This window comes from Ochotona princeps, chromosome 21, assembly GCF_030435755.1.
Source record: "Ochotona princeps isolate mOchPri1 chromosome 21, mOchPri1.hap1, whole genome shotgun sequence".
NCBI lineage: Eukaryota > Metazoa > Chordata > Mammalia > Lagomorpha > Ochotonidae > Ochotona > Ochotona princeps.
In genome coordinates, this window is record NC_080852.1 from 14,640,398 (window position 1) to 14,660,246 (window position 19,849).

Sequence of the window (19,849 nt, forward strand, 5' to 3'; positions counted from 1 at the left end):
CCTGGACATTCTGTGCATCTGAAAATCATTAATAAGTATAGGGCATTGTGAGATGGGGTGCCCAGCTGAATTTAAGTTCTTGATCCCAGTATGAATTCTAAGGAGAGACATAGTTAAGGTGAAGGTAAGAGAGCAGCATGTATTTAATGAGATACACAGTACACATTCATAAGTGAATGCGGGCAGCCTCCCTCCTTGAAAAGAGGAGCATCTGGTGGCATTGCTTCTCACCCTCTGAGATTCAGATTGTGGTACCCCAATTAAACATGCAAATGGAACAGGGTTTGGGTGGGGTCTCGGATTGCATGGTGAACTCCGGAAAGGTTTTATGGCATCAGTGTACATGTGGTCACATGGAGTCTTTTGCACAATGGGGGGAAGAGTCCCATGAGAAAGCAGAAGTGCCAGGCCTGTGGCCTTGTTGGATCAACGCAGGAGGGAATGGGGTTTCAGCAATGCAGGGCCAAAGCAAGAAGACTGTTAGATGTTTCACCTCTCCTTTGCTCACTAATTCCTTGCCTCTCACAAATCATGAGTCATTCTAAATATCACTAAAAGGCGCATAGCATGTGATTTATATACCTGGCTGTTAGACTTAGAGGGGCAAAATCAGTGAGGATCAAATGTTGGTACAATTCCTTCATTGTCATTAAAGTGCAGTTCTCATATGACAATGTAATTGAAGCTGAGTGTTAAAAATGTGGTCAGCTCAAGTTAACATGATTAACACTAACTTTTTTAAGTTTTCTGGGTAAATTTTTTTTATTAATTATTATGCATTATGTGACAGTTTCATAGGCTCTGGGAATCCCCCCACCCCTCCCCACGCCCCTCCCCGCTGGTGGATTCCTCCACCTTGGTGCAGTATTACAGTTCAAATTCAGTCAAGATTCTTTCCTTGCAAACATATACCAAACATAGAGTCCAGCTACTTATTGTCCAGATGGGTGGAACAGTTTCTTGGGGAGACCATTTCTGGTCCAAAGTTAGAGCTGGTAGAATATCATCCCAGTCAATTAAGAGTCTTCTGGGTAAATTTTTAAAAATATTTTATTTTTATGTGACAGGCAGATTTACGAAGAAAAGGAGTAAGATTCAGACCTTCCTTTGGCTAGTTCACTCCCCAGATGGCCACAATGGCCGGAGCTGCCCTGAGCCCTGGTTCTTATACTCACCAGTGGGAGCTACACTCCATAAGAGAGATGCCCACACTTTCCCTACTGGGCCCACTCCCTGTCCTGAATCTTGTACTGTCCAGGTGGTTTTGAAAATGCTTTGTGTATGGAGGAAGTTCCAGACAGGAATTTCAGGCACAGTGTTTTCCAGACTTAATTGATTTGCTTCGGGAAACATATTATGTGACTGCTCTTTCCCATAACATTTTTTTTTAAAATTTTGCTTGCTAGGCAGTTATAGAGTGGGGAGGAGAAGGAGAGAGAGGAAGAGAGAAATTTTCAGTCTGTTGGTTCACTCCCCAGATGGTTGCAACAGCTGTCTGGGACAGGCTGAAACCAGGAGCCAGGAGCTTTTTCCGGGTCTACCACATGGGTTCAGGGGCTCAAGCACTCGGGCTCTCTTCTGCTGCTTTTCCAGGTACATTAGCAGGAAGCTAGATCGGAAGTGGAGCAGCTGGGTCTTGAACCAGTATTGGCATTGCAAGGCAATTCATAAGACATCATTCATAAAGGTTAAGGCTGACCAGAAAGGAGCTTTTGTAACAAAAAAAAAAAATCTCCCACCACTGCCCTTGGGTCTGCTCCCTGTCAGCACTGTATGTGGAGCACTGCTGAACGTGTCTTTTTTTTTTTTTTTCTAAAGAAAGTTTGTTACTGGAGTTAGGTTTGGGAATATGATCCTAGTGAGTGTCTAAGGTTTTAAAAGGCTGCAAAGGGAGGATTATTTTTGGTTTTGTGTTTTTAAAGAAAGATGGAAACCCTTGCAGCTCCTTCCCATTCCACTGCTTTACAGTGGATTTTACAGCTGTTTGTGTTCTTGGTGCGGCCACACTCTGCTTCCTAGCATTCCAGTGGAGTGGTCCCCCTGGCACCATGGAACCCTCATATGAAAGCTTCATTCGTGGCACTTTGAACAGAGGCAAACTAAGAAAAGGCCATGGCGCCCAGTTCTACCTACTCTATGTCATCAGTGACTGGAGCCACTTGGGTGGTGCAAGTGTTTGTAGCATTTATATCTAATTATAACTCAGGTGAGGTTTTCTCATCACTCCTCTCATCAGCCATGCAGGCTTGTTTTCTACGTTGTGCGTTTCAAGGGAGCAGGAACAAAGCATGCCTTTGATTCCTTTGGCCTGACTACCTTTGATCTCTCCTTCCCTTGTTTGTTCCCTTCCTCCTCCCACCCCACCAGCTTTAGCTCTCCTTTCCTCCCTGCCTCTCTCCTTTTTTTCCCCTTTTCTCTTTTCCTTTGCAAAATTCTAAATAACAGTTTTGTTTGAGACTCTTAAATGCCAGTATACTTACTTGTCAAAAGGATATATTTTTGCATTCTACTAATACAAGAATACATACTACTAAGGCAGACCGACAGGAAGACAGAGAGAGACAAGTCTTTCATTGGCTTGTTCGCTCCCCAAATGGCTGCATTGGCAGCAACTGGACTATGCCAAAAACAGCATCCAAGAACTCCAAAGAACTCCATCTAAGTTGTCTATGTGAACCAAGGCCCAAGGACCTCATCATTGTTTGCTCTCTTCCCAGGTGCATGAGTAGGGAGCTAGATCAGAACTGGTGCTCTGAAATAGGATGCTGAGCTTCTAGGTGACAGCCTAGGCCTGTGTCACAGAGTTGGACTCCTAGCTACTCAAAATGATCACTATATATATTTATTGAGCTTTTCCCTTATCACAGTAAACTGCTCTCAGGGAATTTTCTGCATTATTTCTTGGAATCTGCAGTTTCCCCTTTGAGGAACTGCTTGCTATTATTACTTTCATTTTGTAGATGAGGAAACTGAAGCTCATGTACACAGCTCTAGATGGGGCAGCTGGAGTCACGTTGGAGCAAGGTTGGGAATGTGACTTGGTCTGGCACCTGAACCCAGCTAGGGTCTGGTGGTTAGCTTCTCTCTACCTGGATTTGCTTTGCTTTTGAGCCCTCCCTTGGCTCTGGGGCTGTGTGTTTTCCCAGCAGGGTTAGACCATGAGATCCCATGATACTCATTGCCTTAAGGAAATTCAGTTAAATTTTGATAAACTATAGGAAAATCGAAGCAATGATTAACTTCCCAACTGTTAATGTTAACAATCACATCTCCCCAGCCATTCCCCAGTGAGTGTGAAACACTTGAGTGAGTCACCCATGAATAATAAGGCTTGTTGGCTGTTTTCACAAATACCTCTCACTGCTGTCAGGTACATTTCACTGGATCCCATTGTGCAGTGGAGCTCAGATAAGACATGTTTTAACCAATACATCAGTAAACCATCCAAGCTTTTGAAAGTGAGATTTTAACTGATAATGTTAAAATGGTGTTTTTAAGGACAGTGGTAATATCTCAAGTTCTTAAACTTTCTTTTTTAGCATCTGGTCCAAATTTTGTGATTATGGACCTACTTCAGAACTTTCCCAAATGGTTGCTCAAGAAGTGATTTTTCGGGCCCGGCGGCTGGCCTAGCAGCTAAAGTCCTCACCTTGAATGCCCCGGGATCCCATATGGGCGCCGGTTCTAATCCCGGCAGCTCCACTTCCCATCCAGCTCCCTGCTTGTGGCCTGGGAAAGCAGTTGAGGATGGCCCAAGGCCTTGGGACCCTGCACCAGAATGGGAGACCCGGAAGAGGTTCCTGGTTCCCAGCATCAGATTGGCGCACACCGTCCATTGCGGCTCACTTGGGGAGTGAATCATCGGATGGAAGATCTTCCTCTCTGTCTCTTCTCCTCTCTGTATATCCGGCTTTCCAATAATAATAAAATCTTTTTAAAAAAAAAAAGAAGTGATTTTTCACTAAAAAAAACTCAGCTTATAATTTGAAAGAGATTTTTGTAAATACTTGCTAATTTAGTTCTCAACAAAGTCTTAATACAGAGGTAGGCTATCTCTAGCCATTTAAGAGGTCAGGAAGCTGAAGCCCAAGAATTGATGCAAAAAAGTTTTGGAGGTCAAGTGGCAAATTGTAGCTCCACCTACACCATTTCTGATCACCTGTAGTTGCTACTTTTTCCAGAACTTCGAGGTGTGTCAGAAATGAACCAGGCTTGCTCTGTGCTGATTTGCTCAACTTCGGAGTATTAAACAGGGAATATTTTCGAAATCTTTCTTCTAAGCCAGAAAGTTGTTTTTAAGCACACTTAGTCATCTGCCTTAAAAAGTTACTTTCAGTTCCAACTTACTCTGTGACTTTATGACTGGTAAAAATAGGCAAAGCAAATGATGGCGATTTTTATTTATTCCTTCCTGTGCACTAGACCTGGGCTAGCACCTGCTTGCATGATCTCTACATTGTCCTCTGAACAATCCTATGAAATAGGAAATGTGTTCACTCCAGTCCATGAGAACAGGATGAGTGCAAGTTATTTGCCAAGGTCGGATGGGACAGCATGGGCTGTTTGTGATGGTGTTAGCAGTACTGTTTTCCTTTTGTAAGCATCAAGGCCAAAACAGTTGCAACAGCCAACGTTAACTTGTGTCCTTGAAATTAAATGTTAGGACAATGGGGTCTGTGATGTGGTGATAGGAAACACAGAGCTGCTGGTTAGAGCTTTTTGAATGCACCTAAATTTGTTTACATGCAGATTCATCTATGACCAGTGTTTACATTGGAAGGTATTGTACTTTTGTCCGAATACAAGCATAAGTTTGATTCTCTGAGGGACTGACATGCTTGTTTAGGATTTGAAGCAGGACAGATTTTTCATGAGTTGTTTAGAAAACCTGATTAATTCTCAAAAATTTATTTGAATGACAGAGAGGGGGAGAGAAAGAGCCCTTCTACCTGCTGGTTCACCCCCACCCCAAATGGCTTCAGTGGCCAGGGCTGGGCCAGGGTGAAACCAGGAACTTCTGAGTCTCCCATGTAGGTTACAGGGCTCCATATACGTAAGCCCTCTTCTGCTGCTTTCCCTGACACATCATCCGAAAGCTTGATTGGTAGCCAGGACTCTGGCTGATGCTCAGATAAGGAATACTCGTGCAGCTGCGCCACAGTGCCAGTCTCCAAACTGATTCCTTTTTGAGAAATTCTTAGTGAAGAAGAAATTTGAAAATCATGATGTCCTTTTTCTGAGCATCTTGTTGGAACCTTAAGGAGAGGCGAGAAAATGATGTAACCACTTTGGGAAGAATTTGCCAGATCCTCCAAATGTTAAACACAGAGTTGTCAAATAACACAGCTATTATAATTATGTGTATATCCTAAATATACACCCAGACACACACTCAGAATCTTGCACATGCACCATTATAGCTGTAGTCCTCAAGTAGATCATTGAATGGCACCCTCAAATATCTACCTGTTGATGCATTGATAAACTCAGTGCTGCATATCTATACTGTGGGATACTTGAAAATAGGAAGTGGTGGAACACTGATGCACTTATGAACTTTAAAAACTATATGAAGTGGAGGAAATCATAAATGTCACATATTGAATGACTTCATTTTATGACTTGCAAAAACAGGCAAACTCATGGATGGCAAATATAATTTAGTGATTGCCAGTGACTCAGGAAAGAAGAGACCACCAAGTGATTGCTGATAGCTCTAGGATTTATTTTGGTGGTATAAAAATATTCTAAAATTAAGTAATGGCAATGATTGTGCAACTCTGTGAATATACTGAACCCACCAAATTGGAAATGCTAAAAGGGTAGATTTTATGGTTTGTGAATTGTACCTTAATAAAACCACTATTAAAAGTAGCCATAAATATAAAGCTGTTTAAGAAATATTAAAAAGAAGAACAGGAATATTTACGTCATTTGTATTATGCTTTCCACAAGGGTGAAATTTCTTTACGCAGCCCATTTTGATTTAAGTATTAGGAAAATGACATTGCAGATACCTGAGACACCAGGCTTACTCCAATAGGCTGAAAAAAGGTCAGTAGAGAGAAAAGGGATGATTTTCTTCGATCCTAAAGCATGTGCTCCCTTGGTAGGAATTATATATCATTGCATTTCTATCCAAAGGCAAGGGAATGAAGCAGATATGTGAGATATGGTGTCTATTTTTATGCTATGTTCAATGCTGACTTCAAAATTACTCACTAAAATAGCTAATGTGCTAGAAAGTAGTTGGACTAATTTGGTCAATAAATATGATTTTAATTCACTAGGAGAAAAGGTCAGATGGTTGAAAGTAAAGAGGATTCTCTTAGAGCATGTTGCTTTTGCTTCTGAAGAAGTCCTGTGGTTCTTGCGTTTTCATGCTACTGTGAATGTACTGAATTGTTTCTTTGAGATGTGGATTACTTATGAATGAACTATCCTCCAGGAATATCAGATGTAGCATGGGTTGTTCTCTGGTAGAAATGGTAGCCTTGTGGTGATTGATGTCTGGCTGTCTTCCAGTGTACACAAATAAGTGTCTCTTGTGTCTGTTGGTGCCTGGATGCATCCTTAGATTTACCATGTCTGAGTGTTTTTCTGGCTCCATCTTCCTTCTGTTAGTCATCGAAAGGAGTGCAAAAGAATGAGTTCTGTTCCTCCTGCATTACTCTCACTATAGGTTTCTTTTTCCTTGAGGAAATCCAATGAAGTGTTTACAGAGCATAGTTAATCTTTCTTTTTTTTTTTTTTTTTTTTTTTTTGTGTGTGCAATTTTTTTATTATTATTAATTTCATTGCATAATGTGACACATTTGTTTTTATGCACTGGAATTCCCCCCACCCCTCCCCAAACCCTCCCCCCACCCCCACGGTGGATTACTCCACCTTGTTGCATTTCCATAGTTCAAATTCAGTTGACATTCTTTCATTGGAGGTTTTGACCAATCAAAAATATGGAACGCTTCACGAATTTGCGTGTCATCCTTGCGCAGGGGCCATGCTAATCTTCTCTGTATCGTTCCAATTTTAGTATATGTGCTGCCGAAGCGAGCACCATAGTTAATCTTTCACATATTCAGTGGCATTTTCTTTTCTTTTCCCCCCAATTTTATTAAGATACAGTTCGTGTGTAGTCATCCATTTAATGTGCAGAATTCACTCAGATATTTTTATTTTGTTCTTTTGCTATGTTTATCGATATGTGCACTCATCAGCACCATGAATTCTAGATTTTTTTTATTGAGAAAGAAATTCTTTATCTTTTTAGCTGGCATCCCTCACTCTGTTCCCAGTCCTAAGCAGCTACTACCTTACTTTTTATTTGTATAGATATCCCTAATTTGGAAGTTCACGTAATTAGCATCATATGATTTATGGTCTTTTGCAACTGGCTTCTTTCACTTCAGTGATGCACTGAAGTGAAGTGTTTTTGTGGTGATAACAGGGACAGTTTCTGAGGAAGATAAAAGCAGTTATAAACATGAATGCATCTTAAAATAGAAAACAAAATGCATGAAGCAAAAGTTCATAGAAAAAAGGGAAAATAGACAATTCAACAATAATAGTTGTAAACATCATTACTCTGCTTACAATAAAGGAGAGAGTATCCAGGCAGAAGACCAACTGGGAGGTAGAAAACTTAAAACGCAGTATAAAACAATGACATCTGATACATGAATGTAGAATCTGTCCAACAGCTGCAGGATATATGCTCTTCTGACATGCTCATGGAACATTGTTCAGAACAGACTATATATGCTAGGTCACAGAAAAACTCTAAAAACTAAAAAATGGGACTATAGCTTTGGGCTTGTAGTACAACAAGTTGGTCTGCTATAGACATTTGAGACATGAACCAGTGGATGGAAGATTCTCTCTCGTTCTATTATTCTTTCTGTTGCTCTGCTTTTCAAGTAGAAGAAAAATAAATGCTAAGCATTTCTTTAAAAGAATACAAAGTACCTTTGTAAATCACAACGCAATGAAAACTGGAAATCAATTAGAGAAAAAAAGGTGGGCTTAAAATAATGTGGAAGTTAAAGTACCTGCTCCTAAGTGACCACTAGGCTAGAGAGGAAATCAGAAAATACTTTAAAATGGATTACAATGAGGGTACAACATACCCAACTCATGAAGTGCTGTCAACACAGTGTCTAGAGAGAAAACTGTAAATATTTCTATTAAGAACGAAGAAATCTGTCAGATCAATGTCATTTTCTACTTCAGGATCCAAGGTGAAAAAGAGCAAATTAAGCCTAAAGCAAACAGAAGGAAGCAGGTAACAATCAGAGTAGAAATAAAAAAAATAAAGACAAGGAAAACATTAGAGCCTTAAAACGTCAAACTTTTACCAATCAAAATAAACCAAATTAAATACACACACACACATACACATCACCAAGCAAGGATTATTTATTTTTCACAAAATAAGGAAGATACTTTCTTAATATGTTTTTTAAAAATTCCGTTTCCAGTGTGGTTTCCATATACCTCTCTTGAAAAGCAAATTTTCCTGAAAATTTCCTCCAGGTGTGGCCTTTTTCCTAATCCACGCTCTGTTTGGGACCTAACATCTATACCTTAAGCCCTCTTCCATTCACTGTGGTTGAGAAATCTTGCTCAGAGCTGTTGAAGGGACCATTTAGGTATTTATACCACAAATCATGGACTGTATGAAATTACCAACTGAAAAAATTAGCCTGTTTTTGGAGTTGCTGAATTTTGACACGCACCTGCATTCTCCTTGGCAGGGCCAGGCCAAGTGATATGGGCCTTGCACCACCAGCCAACTGAGCCTCCTTCCTGCATTGATCAACTCTGTGCCTGATTTGTCTCTCCCTTTTGTGTGACTTTGGACAAGTTGCTTAATCTCTGTAAGGCTTTTTTTCTTCTTTTTCTGATAGAAGTCATTTTTTTTTCCATCTGAGAGAAGTATGGGAGATAAGAATATGAGATGTGAGAGTATTTTCACTAGCTGTACATACTTCAAGCCAAGTGGGAGGTGAGGCCTCCCTGTGCATCTTGCTAAGTGAAGAGTCAAGTCTGAGCTAGAATCCCTGTCCCTCCAAGCTGCCACGTATTGCCAGTGCTGCTGGTCTGTGGATCTCACTTTAAGTATCAGCCTGAGCAGAACTCAGGAGGCCTCCACAAGACCTGCAAATTAATAGAATGAACTGAAGTCTCAACTGGTTGCTTCCTGAACTTGGTCTGGAAATAAAACAGAAAGCCTACTGTTACATTTCAAGTATTACAGTAACCTCTTCAGGTAATAGAAGACCTTGTACTGTGTGCTCTGTTTTTTGTTTTTTAGATGTTTTTTGTTTTTTAGATGTTTTTTGTTTTGTTTTGTTTTGTTTGTAGTGTCTTTTGGCCTCCCCATCTCTCAGATCTCTTGCCATGATAGCTTGTTGAATATCAAAAGAGGCATATATAAAATATCTCCATTTCTGTTCTTTGGAGCTCTATAGCTGCTAGTTCTTAACACCCTCTACAGCCAAAAGCAGAGTGAGAACCACTGAAATCCTAGCAAGGCTTTTGTTACAATATGAAAAGAATCACAGGCGATTGTTTCCCTTAAACTCAGGCCAGATCGTTTCATCCCTTCATTGGGCATGGATGAAAGCTCCCCAAAAAGGAGAGTTCCCAAACTCTTAGTCATATCCAGAGGAACACCGATCAAGTTGCGGAGTCTACAGTATGGAAGCCATGTTGGGGAGGCATAATTTGATAATGAGGTGTCATTTTAAGAAGAGTCTGAATCAGTTCTTCATATGCAGTAGTTGTGGCTTGAGATGAAATAATACATGCTGTTTGATTTGTTACAGAATACAGTAGCAGTCACAGAAGAGGCAGGAGGAAAATCAGAAGCAGAAAATGGGGAGGAAAAACTAACCTGGCTGACGATGTGGATATATTGAGCAGCAGCTTGGCACCCAAAGCATTTTCTGCCCACGATAATAGGACAGAAAGCAGCCAAGAAAAGAGAACCCACAGACGGACAAAGCGTTTCTTATCCTACCCACGGTTTGTAGAAGTGATGGTGGTGGCAGACAACAGAATGGTTTTATATCATGGAGCAAATCTGCAACACTATGTTTTAACCTTAATGTCAATTGTAAGTACATTGAAAAGAGAATGATTAATAAGGTCTCTAAATGTGTTGTTGGGTGATGAGTTTCTGTCCAGTGTTTTGGTGCTTCAGCTGTTCAGGCAAATGACGAGAGGGAACAACAGCCAATTGGTTCAGTGGCTGCTTTTGATCATGATGTAACTGAAGATACTGTGGATTATGTGTTAGGCAACATAATGCCTAGTGAAAGGGTGGAACGTCTCCTGACAATCCTGCTAGATAGAATTATCAACCCCATTGTACAGATAAGAATGCTAAGTCTCAGAGACATTAAGTCACTTACTTGTTCAGGGTCAGATATAACTAATGAGGGGTTTACACACTGCCTGTGACCTTTAGCTTGTTCAGTTCTTGAAATGAGTGTTCTTGATCCAATTTGTGAACTTTGCTCAGCCAGGAGTGGCTCATCAGTAAAGCCTGGAGGTGTGGGTTGTGACAGAGAGTCACCTGGAGAGCTTTTTAAACCGCAGCAGTCTGGTTCTAGCAGCTTTCCTCCAGGTTTGTAATTGTAGCCCTGACAGAGAGGTTTAGGAATTGCTCACGTATTTTTCCACTCCCATTTTGAATTGAAAACACAATGCATTTACATATTTACAAAACTCAAAATGAGCCAAAAAAGTAAATATCCTCCTCTGTAAGCATCCATGGCGCGCTTCTTCTCAACATTGTAAGAATTTTTGTGACTATTTCTAACCAGCACCACCCTGTAGAAACACAATCCAAACAGCCTATTTGCTTCTAGATTTTTGGGCAGTCACATTTTTAAAGAATTTAAAAAGGGAAAATTAATTTTAGTAATTATTGTTTTTTATCCAAGTGTTTCAAAAAATTTAACAAGCCATTTCACTTTTTTGTTTATATGAAAAGTCTTCAAATGCATTATGTAGCTTACACTCACAGCACATCTCACTCCGAGCTCTTCACATGTCACATGCTAAGTGGCAAGAATACCTTGCAGTGTAACTAGACAGTTCTATGGGTTTTTTTTTTAAAGATTTATTTATTTTTATTGGAAGGTCAGATATACAGAGAGGAGGAGAGACAGAGAGGAAGATCTTCCATCCGATGATTCACTCCCCAAGTGAGCCACAATGGGCCGGTGCTGCGCCAATCCGAAGCCGGGAACCAGGAACCTCTTCCAGGTCTCCCACGCGGGTGCAGGGTCCCAGTGCTTTGGGCCGTCCTCAACTGCTTTCCCAGGCCACAAGCAGGGAGCTGGATGGGAAGTGGAGCTGCCGGGACTAGAACCGGCGCCCATATGGGATCCCGGGGCTTTCAAGGCGAGGACCTTAGCCGCTAGGCCACGGCGCCGGACCCCAGTTCTATGGGTTTTTTAAAAATGCTTACGTTTTATTTGAAAGTCAAGGTTAGAGAGAGATTTTCCATCCACAGATTCACTTGCTCTCCAAATGGCTACAATAGCCAAGGCTGGTCCAGATTAAGGCTAGAAACTTGCTCCGGGTCTCCTCTGTGGGAGATAGAGACCCCAGCACTTGGACCATTTTTTAATGCTTTTCTCACGCCATTTTCAAGGAGCTGCATCAAAAGTGGAGCAGCCAGGAAATGCACCTGTGCCCATGTGGGATGCTGACTGTGTAGGCCGAGGCTTCACTTGCTACACCACAGCATTGGTTCCTAGACATTTCTTAAGTTTGCATATATAACTGTTTCAAACAGAAAAGGAACAATCTCAAATGCTATGTTGTACATTTCTATTTTCATGCATTTTTAAAGAGATTGTTCCCTAGCTGCTCGTCCAGATTTACTATCATTAATTTTAAGCTTTAGGATAACATTGCTGTTTATCGGTTGACATTACTGAATGTGAAGCTGCTTTTGGTAAATTCTCCCAACATGATAAGTTTCCATATATTGGAAGGTTGCATTAGAGCTTCTCCTCATCTCCAAATGGCCAATAGTGTTCCTTCGCTTTGCTGACTGCCTTCCCCAATCCTGACTCTCCTCCACTCCTCATTTCCTGTTCCTTCCCATTCCTTTATGCCCCAGTGTCCTTCTGCCCAAAAGTTAGGAAAGGAAAGCCCAATCAGGCTAGCACAGCTCCAGCTCCCGTTTGATCCCATGGTTTAATTCTGTCTTAAGAAATCTGCTTACAGAGGTAGACTTTGTGTCTGACTGTCCTAGGCCGAGAGTTCTGGCTCTGCTGCTCACCACTGTGGAAACTTGGGCAGATCTTTTCATTTTTCTGAACTTTAGCGTTCTTATTCATGGAGCAGAAATTGATGCACTTGGCTTGAGAGTTGTGCTGAGGGGACAAACTGCAAAGGCATATGCACCTTGCAGCAGAGATCTAGGCCACACTAAGTTTCAGTGAATGTCAACACTCATAATCAGGAAAGAATACACGGAGGTGCTTTGCTAGGTACAGTCGTGCAGAACCTCAGTTATAAGGTTGCTGAAGACACAGGCAGTGGCCAACTTTAAAAAGTCACAGCAGACACATGGTCAGTGCCAGGTTCTTTCAAGTGGCCATCCAGGACTTCAGTTAGGAGGAAAGAGTTTGGATGCAGACTTGTCAAGTCACATAGCAGTGCAATTTCAGAGGAAAACACCTTGGCTTTTAAATTTTTTTTAATTCATTATTACCTGAAACTACCATCTAAAACTTTTATGCAGAGACTTCAAATAATTGTTGAGTACATGTAAATTCAAAACTACAGAATATGTATGTTGCATGATGTGTAAAAAGAGGTGGAGTCCAAAATAAGAAGTGAATTGCTTATTGCTTACCTCGGAGTTCACAATTAACTTTGAAAAATTTATCTTGGTTGCAGGTAGCCTCTATCTATAAAGACCCAAGTATTGGAAATTTAATTAATATTGTTATTGTGAACTTAGTTGTGATTCATAATGAACAGGTAATGACTTTTTCTCTTTTTTTCTTTTTTTTTTATTCATTAATTACATTGTATTATGTGACACAGTTTCATAGGTACTTGGGTTCTCCCACCCCTCCCCAAACCCTCCCACCATGGTGGATTCCTCCACCTTGTTGCATAACCATAGTTCAAGTTCAGTTGAGAGTCCCTCATTGCAAGCATATACCAAACATAGAGTCCAGCATCTTATTGTCCAGTCAAGTTCAATGGCTTCTTAGGTATACCCTCTCTGGTTTGAAGACAGAGCCAGCAGAGTATCATCCCGATCAATTAAAAGCTCCAACATACCATCAGTAAAAATTTACATCATTATGGAATTAATTGACATAGTAATGAGTAGCCAGTATGTTAAAAATAAATGCTAGTTCTTAAACACCTTCTGTGACCACCTCATTGACATTTCAATTTTAGTTTATACACAACATAAAACAAAACAAAATGCAGTTCTTTGTGGCCAAATGGGCCAAACTGGAAACCATAATGCTAAGGGAAATGAGCCAATCCCAAAAGGTTAAATACCACATGTTTGCCTTAATTTGATATGATGTTATGTATAACATGTTACGTATGTTATATGTTGTGTATAGACTTTTTCTTTTTTCTTTTTTCTTCTATCTGTACCTGAAATGGCATATCTCATTGATGTTGGTCCAACAAACCAACCATCATTTCTTTTTCTCTATTTAGGAAGGACCTTCTATATCTTTCAATGCCCAGACAACACTAAAAAACTTTTGCCAGTGGCAGCATTCAAAGAACTATCCAGGTGGAATCCAACATGATACTGCTGTCCTCATCACGAGGTATATGGATTTCTCACTCTCCAAATCTCTTAGTATCATGTCAAGTGATGTAATAGGGCTCCGCCTTCATAGCATTCACCATGTGGCACATTTTCTGCACACAGACACTGTTGACAGGTTGGAGCAAATAATTCTTCATTGTCCAGGCTGCCTTGTGCATTGCAGAATGTTAAGCAACATCAGTGTTTTCTGTGCACTTTGTATCAGTAGCCCTGCCTCCTCTCATGTGTAACAGCCAGCCAGGTCTCCAGTCATTGCCTAATGCCCTCTGGGATAGGGTGGAATAGACAGAATTGTTTGCAGTTGAGAGCCATTGACCAGCAAGTGCCAGGTGAACCATCACTGTGTCAGCCAGGACTGAAAGCAAGTGTTTTTAATAACAAGGGTAGCTATTTTTCCAGATTGAGTTTGTTGTTGCTGTGTGAGATTACCAGCTTATGAGATTTTGCCAGAAGTCAGCAATAAATGGATTTTTAAAAATTGAACCATCCCAGTGAAACAGACATTACTATCAGAAAAATGTTCAAAGTGCTATATAGAGCGACCGAAAGAGGTGTTAGCCTATTGGTGCCTCTCCTGTTTGGCCCATCTGATAAGATCATGAACACTTCAACTTAAATGCAAAGCATTTCACACCTTCTCAGCAATGTTCTCCGGTAAGCCAAGGTGTTGGAAAGAGTCCTGGGTGGAGAGCTTTCCAGTTTTCTCTGTGGCAACTTTGACAATGGCAGAGAACCTCATGTAGCTTTTAACCCTTAAGTCAACAGTATCTAATCTTGGGGTTGTAGAAACATAGTCTTGTTAGTTTCCTTTTTGTAAAGTGTGTGCTGCTGTGAAGGCCTGAAAGTCTGTGAAGTGCTAACTTGTATTGACGATTGCCCTTTGCTGTGCCAAGGCCTAAGTCTACTTTGCTTTCAGACAGGATATCTGCAGAGCGCATGACAAATGTGATACCTTAGGTGAGTCCTCTGTGTCTCCTCTGGGACTACCACAGTTTACTGCATGTGTTTATTCCAAGCCACCACTGCTCTTTGAAAGCCAAATATTGTTTTTCTTTGTTTTGTGTCTCCCTTGACTAGGTCTTGCTGAACTGGGAACCATTTGCGATCCCTATAGAAGCTGTTCCATTAGTGAAGACAGTGGATTGAGTACAGCTTTTACAATAGCCCATGAGCTAGGCCACGTGTAAGTATCTTTTAAGAATTGCATTTCTTCCAGAGTAACCTGATACTGGCTGCTTTGCATCCATAAGCAATAACTTGACTCTAGAGGGTAGAAGGCACTTTGAGAATCATAATAAAGCTTGCAGGGTTGAAGAGCTTTTTGAACTTGATTAGGAGAAATGACTTCAAGAAGATGACATGCAGAGTACTCGCTTTAGTCATAGCTTGTGTATGGCTCTGGTTAAACAGCTAGCATTAAAAATGTGTATTTATTTATCTGAGGGGCAGAGGGACAGGCTTAGACAGTGCCCATCTGCGGGTCAGCTCCCCGAATGCCAGTTCTAGCCTCCAGCTGGGACTAGAGCTTGGAATCAAGAACTCAATCCAAGTCTCCCACAAGGGTGTCAGGAACTCAACTATTTGAACCACCCCACTGCCTCCCAGACTGCATTTATAAGCTGGAGTCAGCGCTGGAGCTGGGCATTGAACCCAGATACTCTGACAGGGAACATTTTGGCATCTTAACCAGTTTTTGAAGCGCTAGGCTAAATGCTAGCCTGTTGTGCTTAATATGCAAAGTGTAACAATATTCTCCTTTGCCGCTGGAGGAATGGAACATTTCTATTCTTTCCCCTGACGTTGACAACATATTAGCTAGGAGAACCTTCCAAACTTTTCTTTGTCTAATAAACTGCCAACATTATCCCAGCCCACAAGTCAATCCAGATTGTTCCTCCTGACTGTGGTTACACACAGCCATCACTCAGGCATTTAGCAACTGGGAACAGTATTGATCCTGTTTCAGGAAGAGAATGGACAAAATCCCAGAAAAGGAAGTTCCTAATCGTTTGTCCAACCACCTTGAAGTGGCTCTTCCCTCTTTTGCAAGACAGAGCAAGAATAGAATTGGGGCTAAGCAGTGCCATTTTATGAAAAAACTAGTATTTTTTTAAAAGATTTATTTTAAAATTTTTATTGCAAAGTCAAATATATAGAAAGAAGAAGAGAGACAGAGAGGAATATCTTCTATCTGACAGCCGAAGCGATGCCCATCTGAAGCCAGGAGCCAGGAGCTGTTCCAGGTCTTCCACACGGGTGCAGGGTCCCGAGGTTTTGGGCTGTCCTTGACTGCTTTCCCAGGCCTCATGCAAGGAGCTGGATGGAAAGCAGGACTGCTGGGATTAGAATCAGTGCCCATATGGGATGCTGACATGTTCAAGGCAAGGACTTTAGGCACTAGGCCACCGTGCTGGGCCCCTAGTATGTTTTTGATTTGCGTGATTATTTTTAAGTGAGTATGTTACTCTTATTTCTGAAATTATTTCCTTAGAAGAGATCATCCATATATGCACATATCAATTTGTGTGTCAGATATTGAGCTAAGATCATCTATATTCTTTTTCACCCATTCTTTGAAGACATATGATTTGTAGTGTTAGGCATTGAGTGAAATGGACACACATACACACAAAATCCAGTTCAGTTCAGAATATGACAGACATAATGTAAAACCACCAGCTTTTGAATGTACTAAGATCACAGCCCTGGGACCAGGTTTGTGGCTCGACTAAGAGTACGAGTCAAGTCCTAGCTTTTCGACTTTGGGTCCTGCTCCTTGCTAAACTACACAGGAAAAGCACTAAATGATGACCCAACTATTTGAGTCTTAACCGCCCAGTTGGTAGACCCTGCTGGAGTTCCTGGCTTCTGGCTTCAGCCTGGCTCAGCGGTAGCTGTTGGGAAGCATGTGGTTAGTGAATCAGGACATGAAAGATCACTGTTGCTCTTACTCTCTCTCTCACTTTCTCTCTCTCTCTCTTTTTCTCTCTTTCTGTCCCACTTAATCTATCTGCATTTTGAACAAATGGATAAACTTTTTTAAGAAAAAGAGCTTTTTTTTTTTTTTTTTTTTTTTTTTTGCTTTAGAGGAAATACTGTCCCGTGCCCTTACTTAGAAGATAAATGAAGCATGACTTTCTGTCAGGCAGGTGCCGCTGGCCAGGGCTGTTGAGTGAGCATCTTCTCTGTACTTTGGTTTCAGAGACACTTCTGTGAAACTCAAGGATTCCTTGAAGGGCTTTTAAATGCCAGTCCGCAAGGGTTGCTGTGTGACTTTGGCTTGTAATTAAAACTCTATACCTCAGTTTCCTCATCTACCAAATGTGAATACTAGTCGCACTTTAGTTCATTGAGTCAAATGGATGACAAAATGAGATAAAGCATACAGTGTGTTCCGCATACTTCTTGATGCATCATGATTTTTGAAAAGTCTTGGTGATTACTGTTTAATAAAGTAAGGGTTCAGTAAACGTGTGGTAGTTTCTAACCCCTGCAGGAAGCAAATGTTGTGGACATTTCAATGGAAGTAATTTTGCTGTTATGATGAAATATTGTTGATCTTATCAAGATGTACAAGGAATGGCAATGAACTCCAGGGTCTCTGCACCCCAGAGAAACCATTACAGTGGGAATACTTCACTGATTTGGGGCTTGCTATGATCAGTGTTGAACTAGTGGCACTCAGGAACTAGAAACCAGGATGGTTATTCTTTTAAGATACATTCTTGAACATCAAGAACTATTATAAATTCAACTAAGATTGATTTTTAGCATCTTTATGTGCAAATATTGAAGTGACTCAGTTTTTTAGATACAAAGTAAATGGAATAGATTTCATAGACTTTTTAAAAAAAAAGATTTATTACTTTTTTTTATTTGAAAAGCAGTGATGCAGAGGGAAAGAGAAATAAAAAAACAGAGGAAGAATAGGAGAGAGAAATCTTCCCTTATAGGCCAGATACCCTTATATCTACAGCAGATGGGTCCCGGCCAGGCCCAGGTGGAAGCTAGGATCTAGGAACTCCAGCCAGGTCTCCCAGGTGGGTGGCAGGAGTCCAGGCACTCGTGCTACATCCTCTGCTTTTCCAGGTGCAGTAGGCAGAAGCCTGACCAAAGTGGAAGACCTGTTATTCAAGCTGGCATTCTAAGGAGCAGTTTAACGTGCTGTACCACCATTCCTTCCTGACTTCAGTGGCTTTTATTCCAGATTGTACTTTTACATGAGGTGTCTCTATATGCTTATCTGATCTTTTTTTTTGTAGTCAGGATGAATATGAAGGCAGTTCCTCCCTCAATAATAAATTAATCGTATGCATCCGTTCTGTGGTTAGATAGTCACCAAAGAGAGAGGAGGTGACCCTTCTGAGCTTGTCCTCGGTGGATAGTTACCTTGCTGAAAGTGACTTGTGAGTCATAGAACCAATGTTTGTGGATTGACGAAACACTTCCTATTGGTTTCCGCCTGCCCCTACTTCCTCTGGTTAAGTCAAGAATGGCAAGTATGTATTAACTGCTGCCACAAGTTCCCTCCCACACCCAAGAGGGCGTTGGCAACCTTCATAGCCTTTTCACAGGCACAACCAGGATTAGCTTAAGAGTCCCTTTGTGTCTGAAGGCAGTACCAATCAATTGGTGTTGGCATGGAACATGCTGCTATTTGATCTCTTAGTTGAGCCCATAGAGTTGGCATTCCTCTGAGTTTAACAATTCTTCTCACGGGTTTTATTCTCCATGCACTTTGCATAATTTTGTAATAATATGCCTGCACAGGTGTGCCATTTTTCAGCCTGACCCCCCAAAAAAGAGATGCCAAGACTGATGGTGAGACTCTTATTAGAAAGCTTTTGGCTTTGCTTTTAACCCTGATGGACTCGTTATGTTCACATTATTATCACAACCTGCCAAATTCTCAACTCTATAAATCGCGCTTTAACAGCTAATTAGGAATTCTAACTGCTGTCCTATAGAATCACTGAAAATCTAATGTGCTGTTCTAATGTGCTTTTCTGACAATTCACATTGGGTGACTCCACATTGAGAACTTTCACAATTCCAAGAAATACACTGCAACAACATGAAGACCTACTACATATCTGTATCTATATCTATATCTATATCTATATCTGCATCTATATGTCTATGTCTATGTCTGTCTATCGATCAATAAGTATCTTTAATTAAAATTTATTAAATCTTATTACATTCACAACTATTCAGGTTCCTTTCCACAATGTGGTGGCCAGTTACAGTCTTTTTTCCTTGGATCCATTCTAGAGGCATTTGTAACAGCATGATTCTTGTTGTTTTTGATATTCTCAACCACTGTCTCATTGGCTTTAGGTTCAACATGCCTCATGATGACAACAATAAATGTAAAGAAGAAGGTATAAAGAGCCCCCAGCATGTCATGGCACCAACCTTGAACTTCTACACCAATCCTTGGATGTGGTCAAAGTGTAGTCGGAAATACATCACGGAGTTTTTAGAGTAAGATGTGAATTTTATTTTAGTATAGATGTCTGGTGTCTGGCCCACATGGAGTAAACTAATGATGGGGACAAAATAGAGAGCCCTGCATTCCTTTGGAGTTGTTATTTTTTGTAGATTTTCCTTGGAGGATAATTAAAAAAAAACCACTCTGAAATCTGTGTAGTTCATAGTTTCACAAGCGTTTGGAGGATTATAGACCAAACTAAAGACAAGGTGGATCTCCAAGAGAACATGTAAACGTTGCTTACATGAGGGGAAATTTCGGATTGTGTTTAGATTTTGGGAGAGGGACCCACTGATATGATTCCTTGATGGATGCATATTCTAAATATTGATGCCATTCTGGTTTAGCAGTGTTGGAAAGGGATGGAGCAGGGAGGAGATGCCGAAGAAGATCTAGTTGGTAGACAGAAATGATGATAGACTCCATGCTGGTAGATGGAGGACATTCTTTCCCTTTCTGTCCCCCTCTCTTTCTTTCCCACCCTGCTTCCCTGCACTCTCTCCCCTTCCCTCCTTTCTTCT

General features: G+C 40.9%; 1 protein-coding gene and 1 non-coding gene across 2 annotated transcripts in view; one reads left to right on the plus strand and one right to left on the minus strand.

Annotated features, from left to right (window-relative positions):
- ADAMTS9 (ADAM metallopeptidase with thrombospondin type 1 motif 9) overlaps positions 1-19,849 on the plus strand; it is a 156,191-nt gene that overhangs the window by 17,898 nt on the left and 118,444 nt on the right. The window contains exons 4-9 of the mRNA XM_058678475.1: positions 9,828-10,117; positions 12,925-13,008; positions 13,717-13,832; positions 14,751-14,791; positions 14,912-15,017; positions 19,175-19,321. Of these exons, the coding sequence (XP_058534458.1) occupies positions 9,828-10,117; positions 12,925-13,008; positions 13,717-13,832; positions 14,751-14,791; positions 14,912-15,017; positions 19,175-19,321 (784 nt within the window). The remainder of the gene's footprint in view (positions 1-9,827; positions 10,118-12,924; positions 13,009-13,716; positions 13,833-14,750; positions 14,792-14,911; positions 15,018-19,174; positions 19,322-19,849) is intronic.
- On the minus strand, positions 6,951-7,057 carry LOC131482945 (U6 spliceosomal RNA). The gene has a single exon (XR_009247410.1). It is a non-coding gene; the product is annotated as a U6 spliceosomal RNA (small nuclear RNA).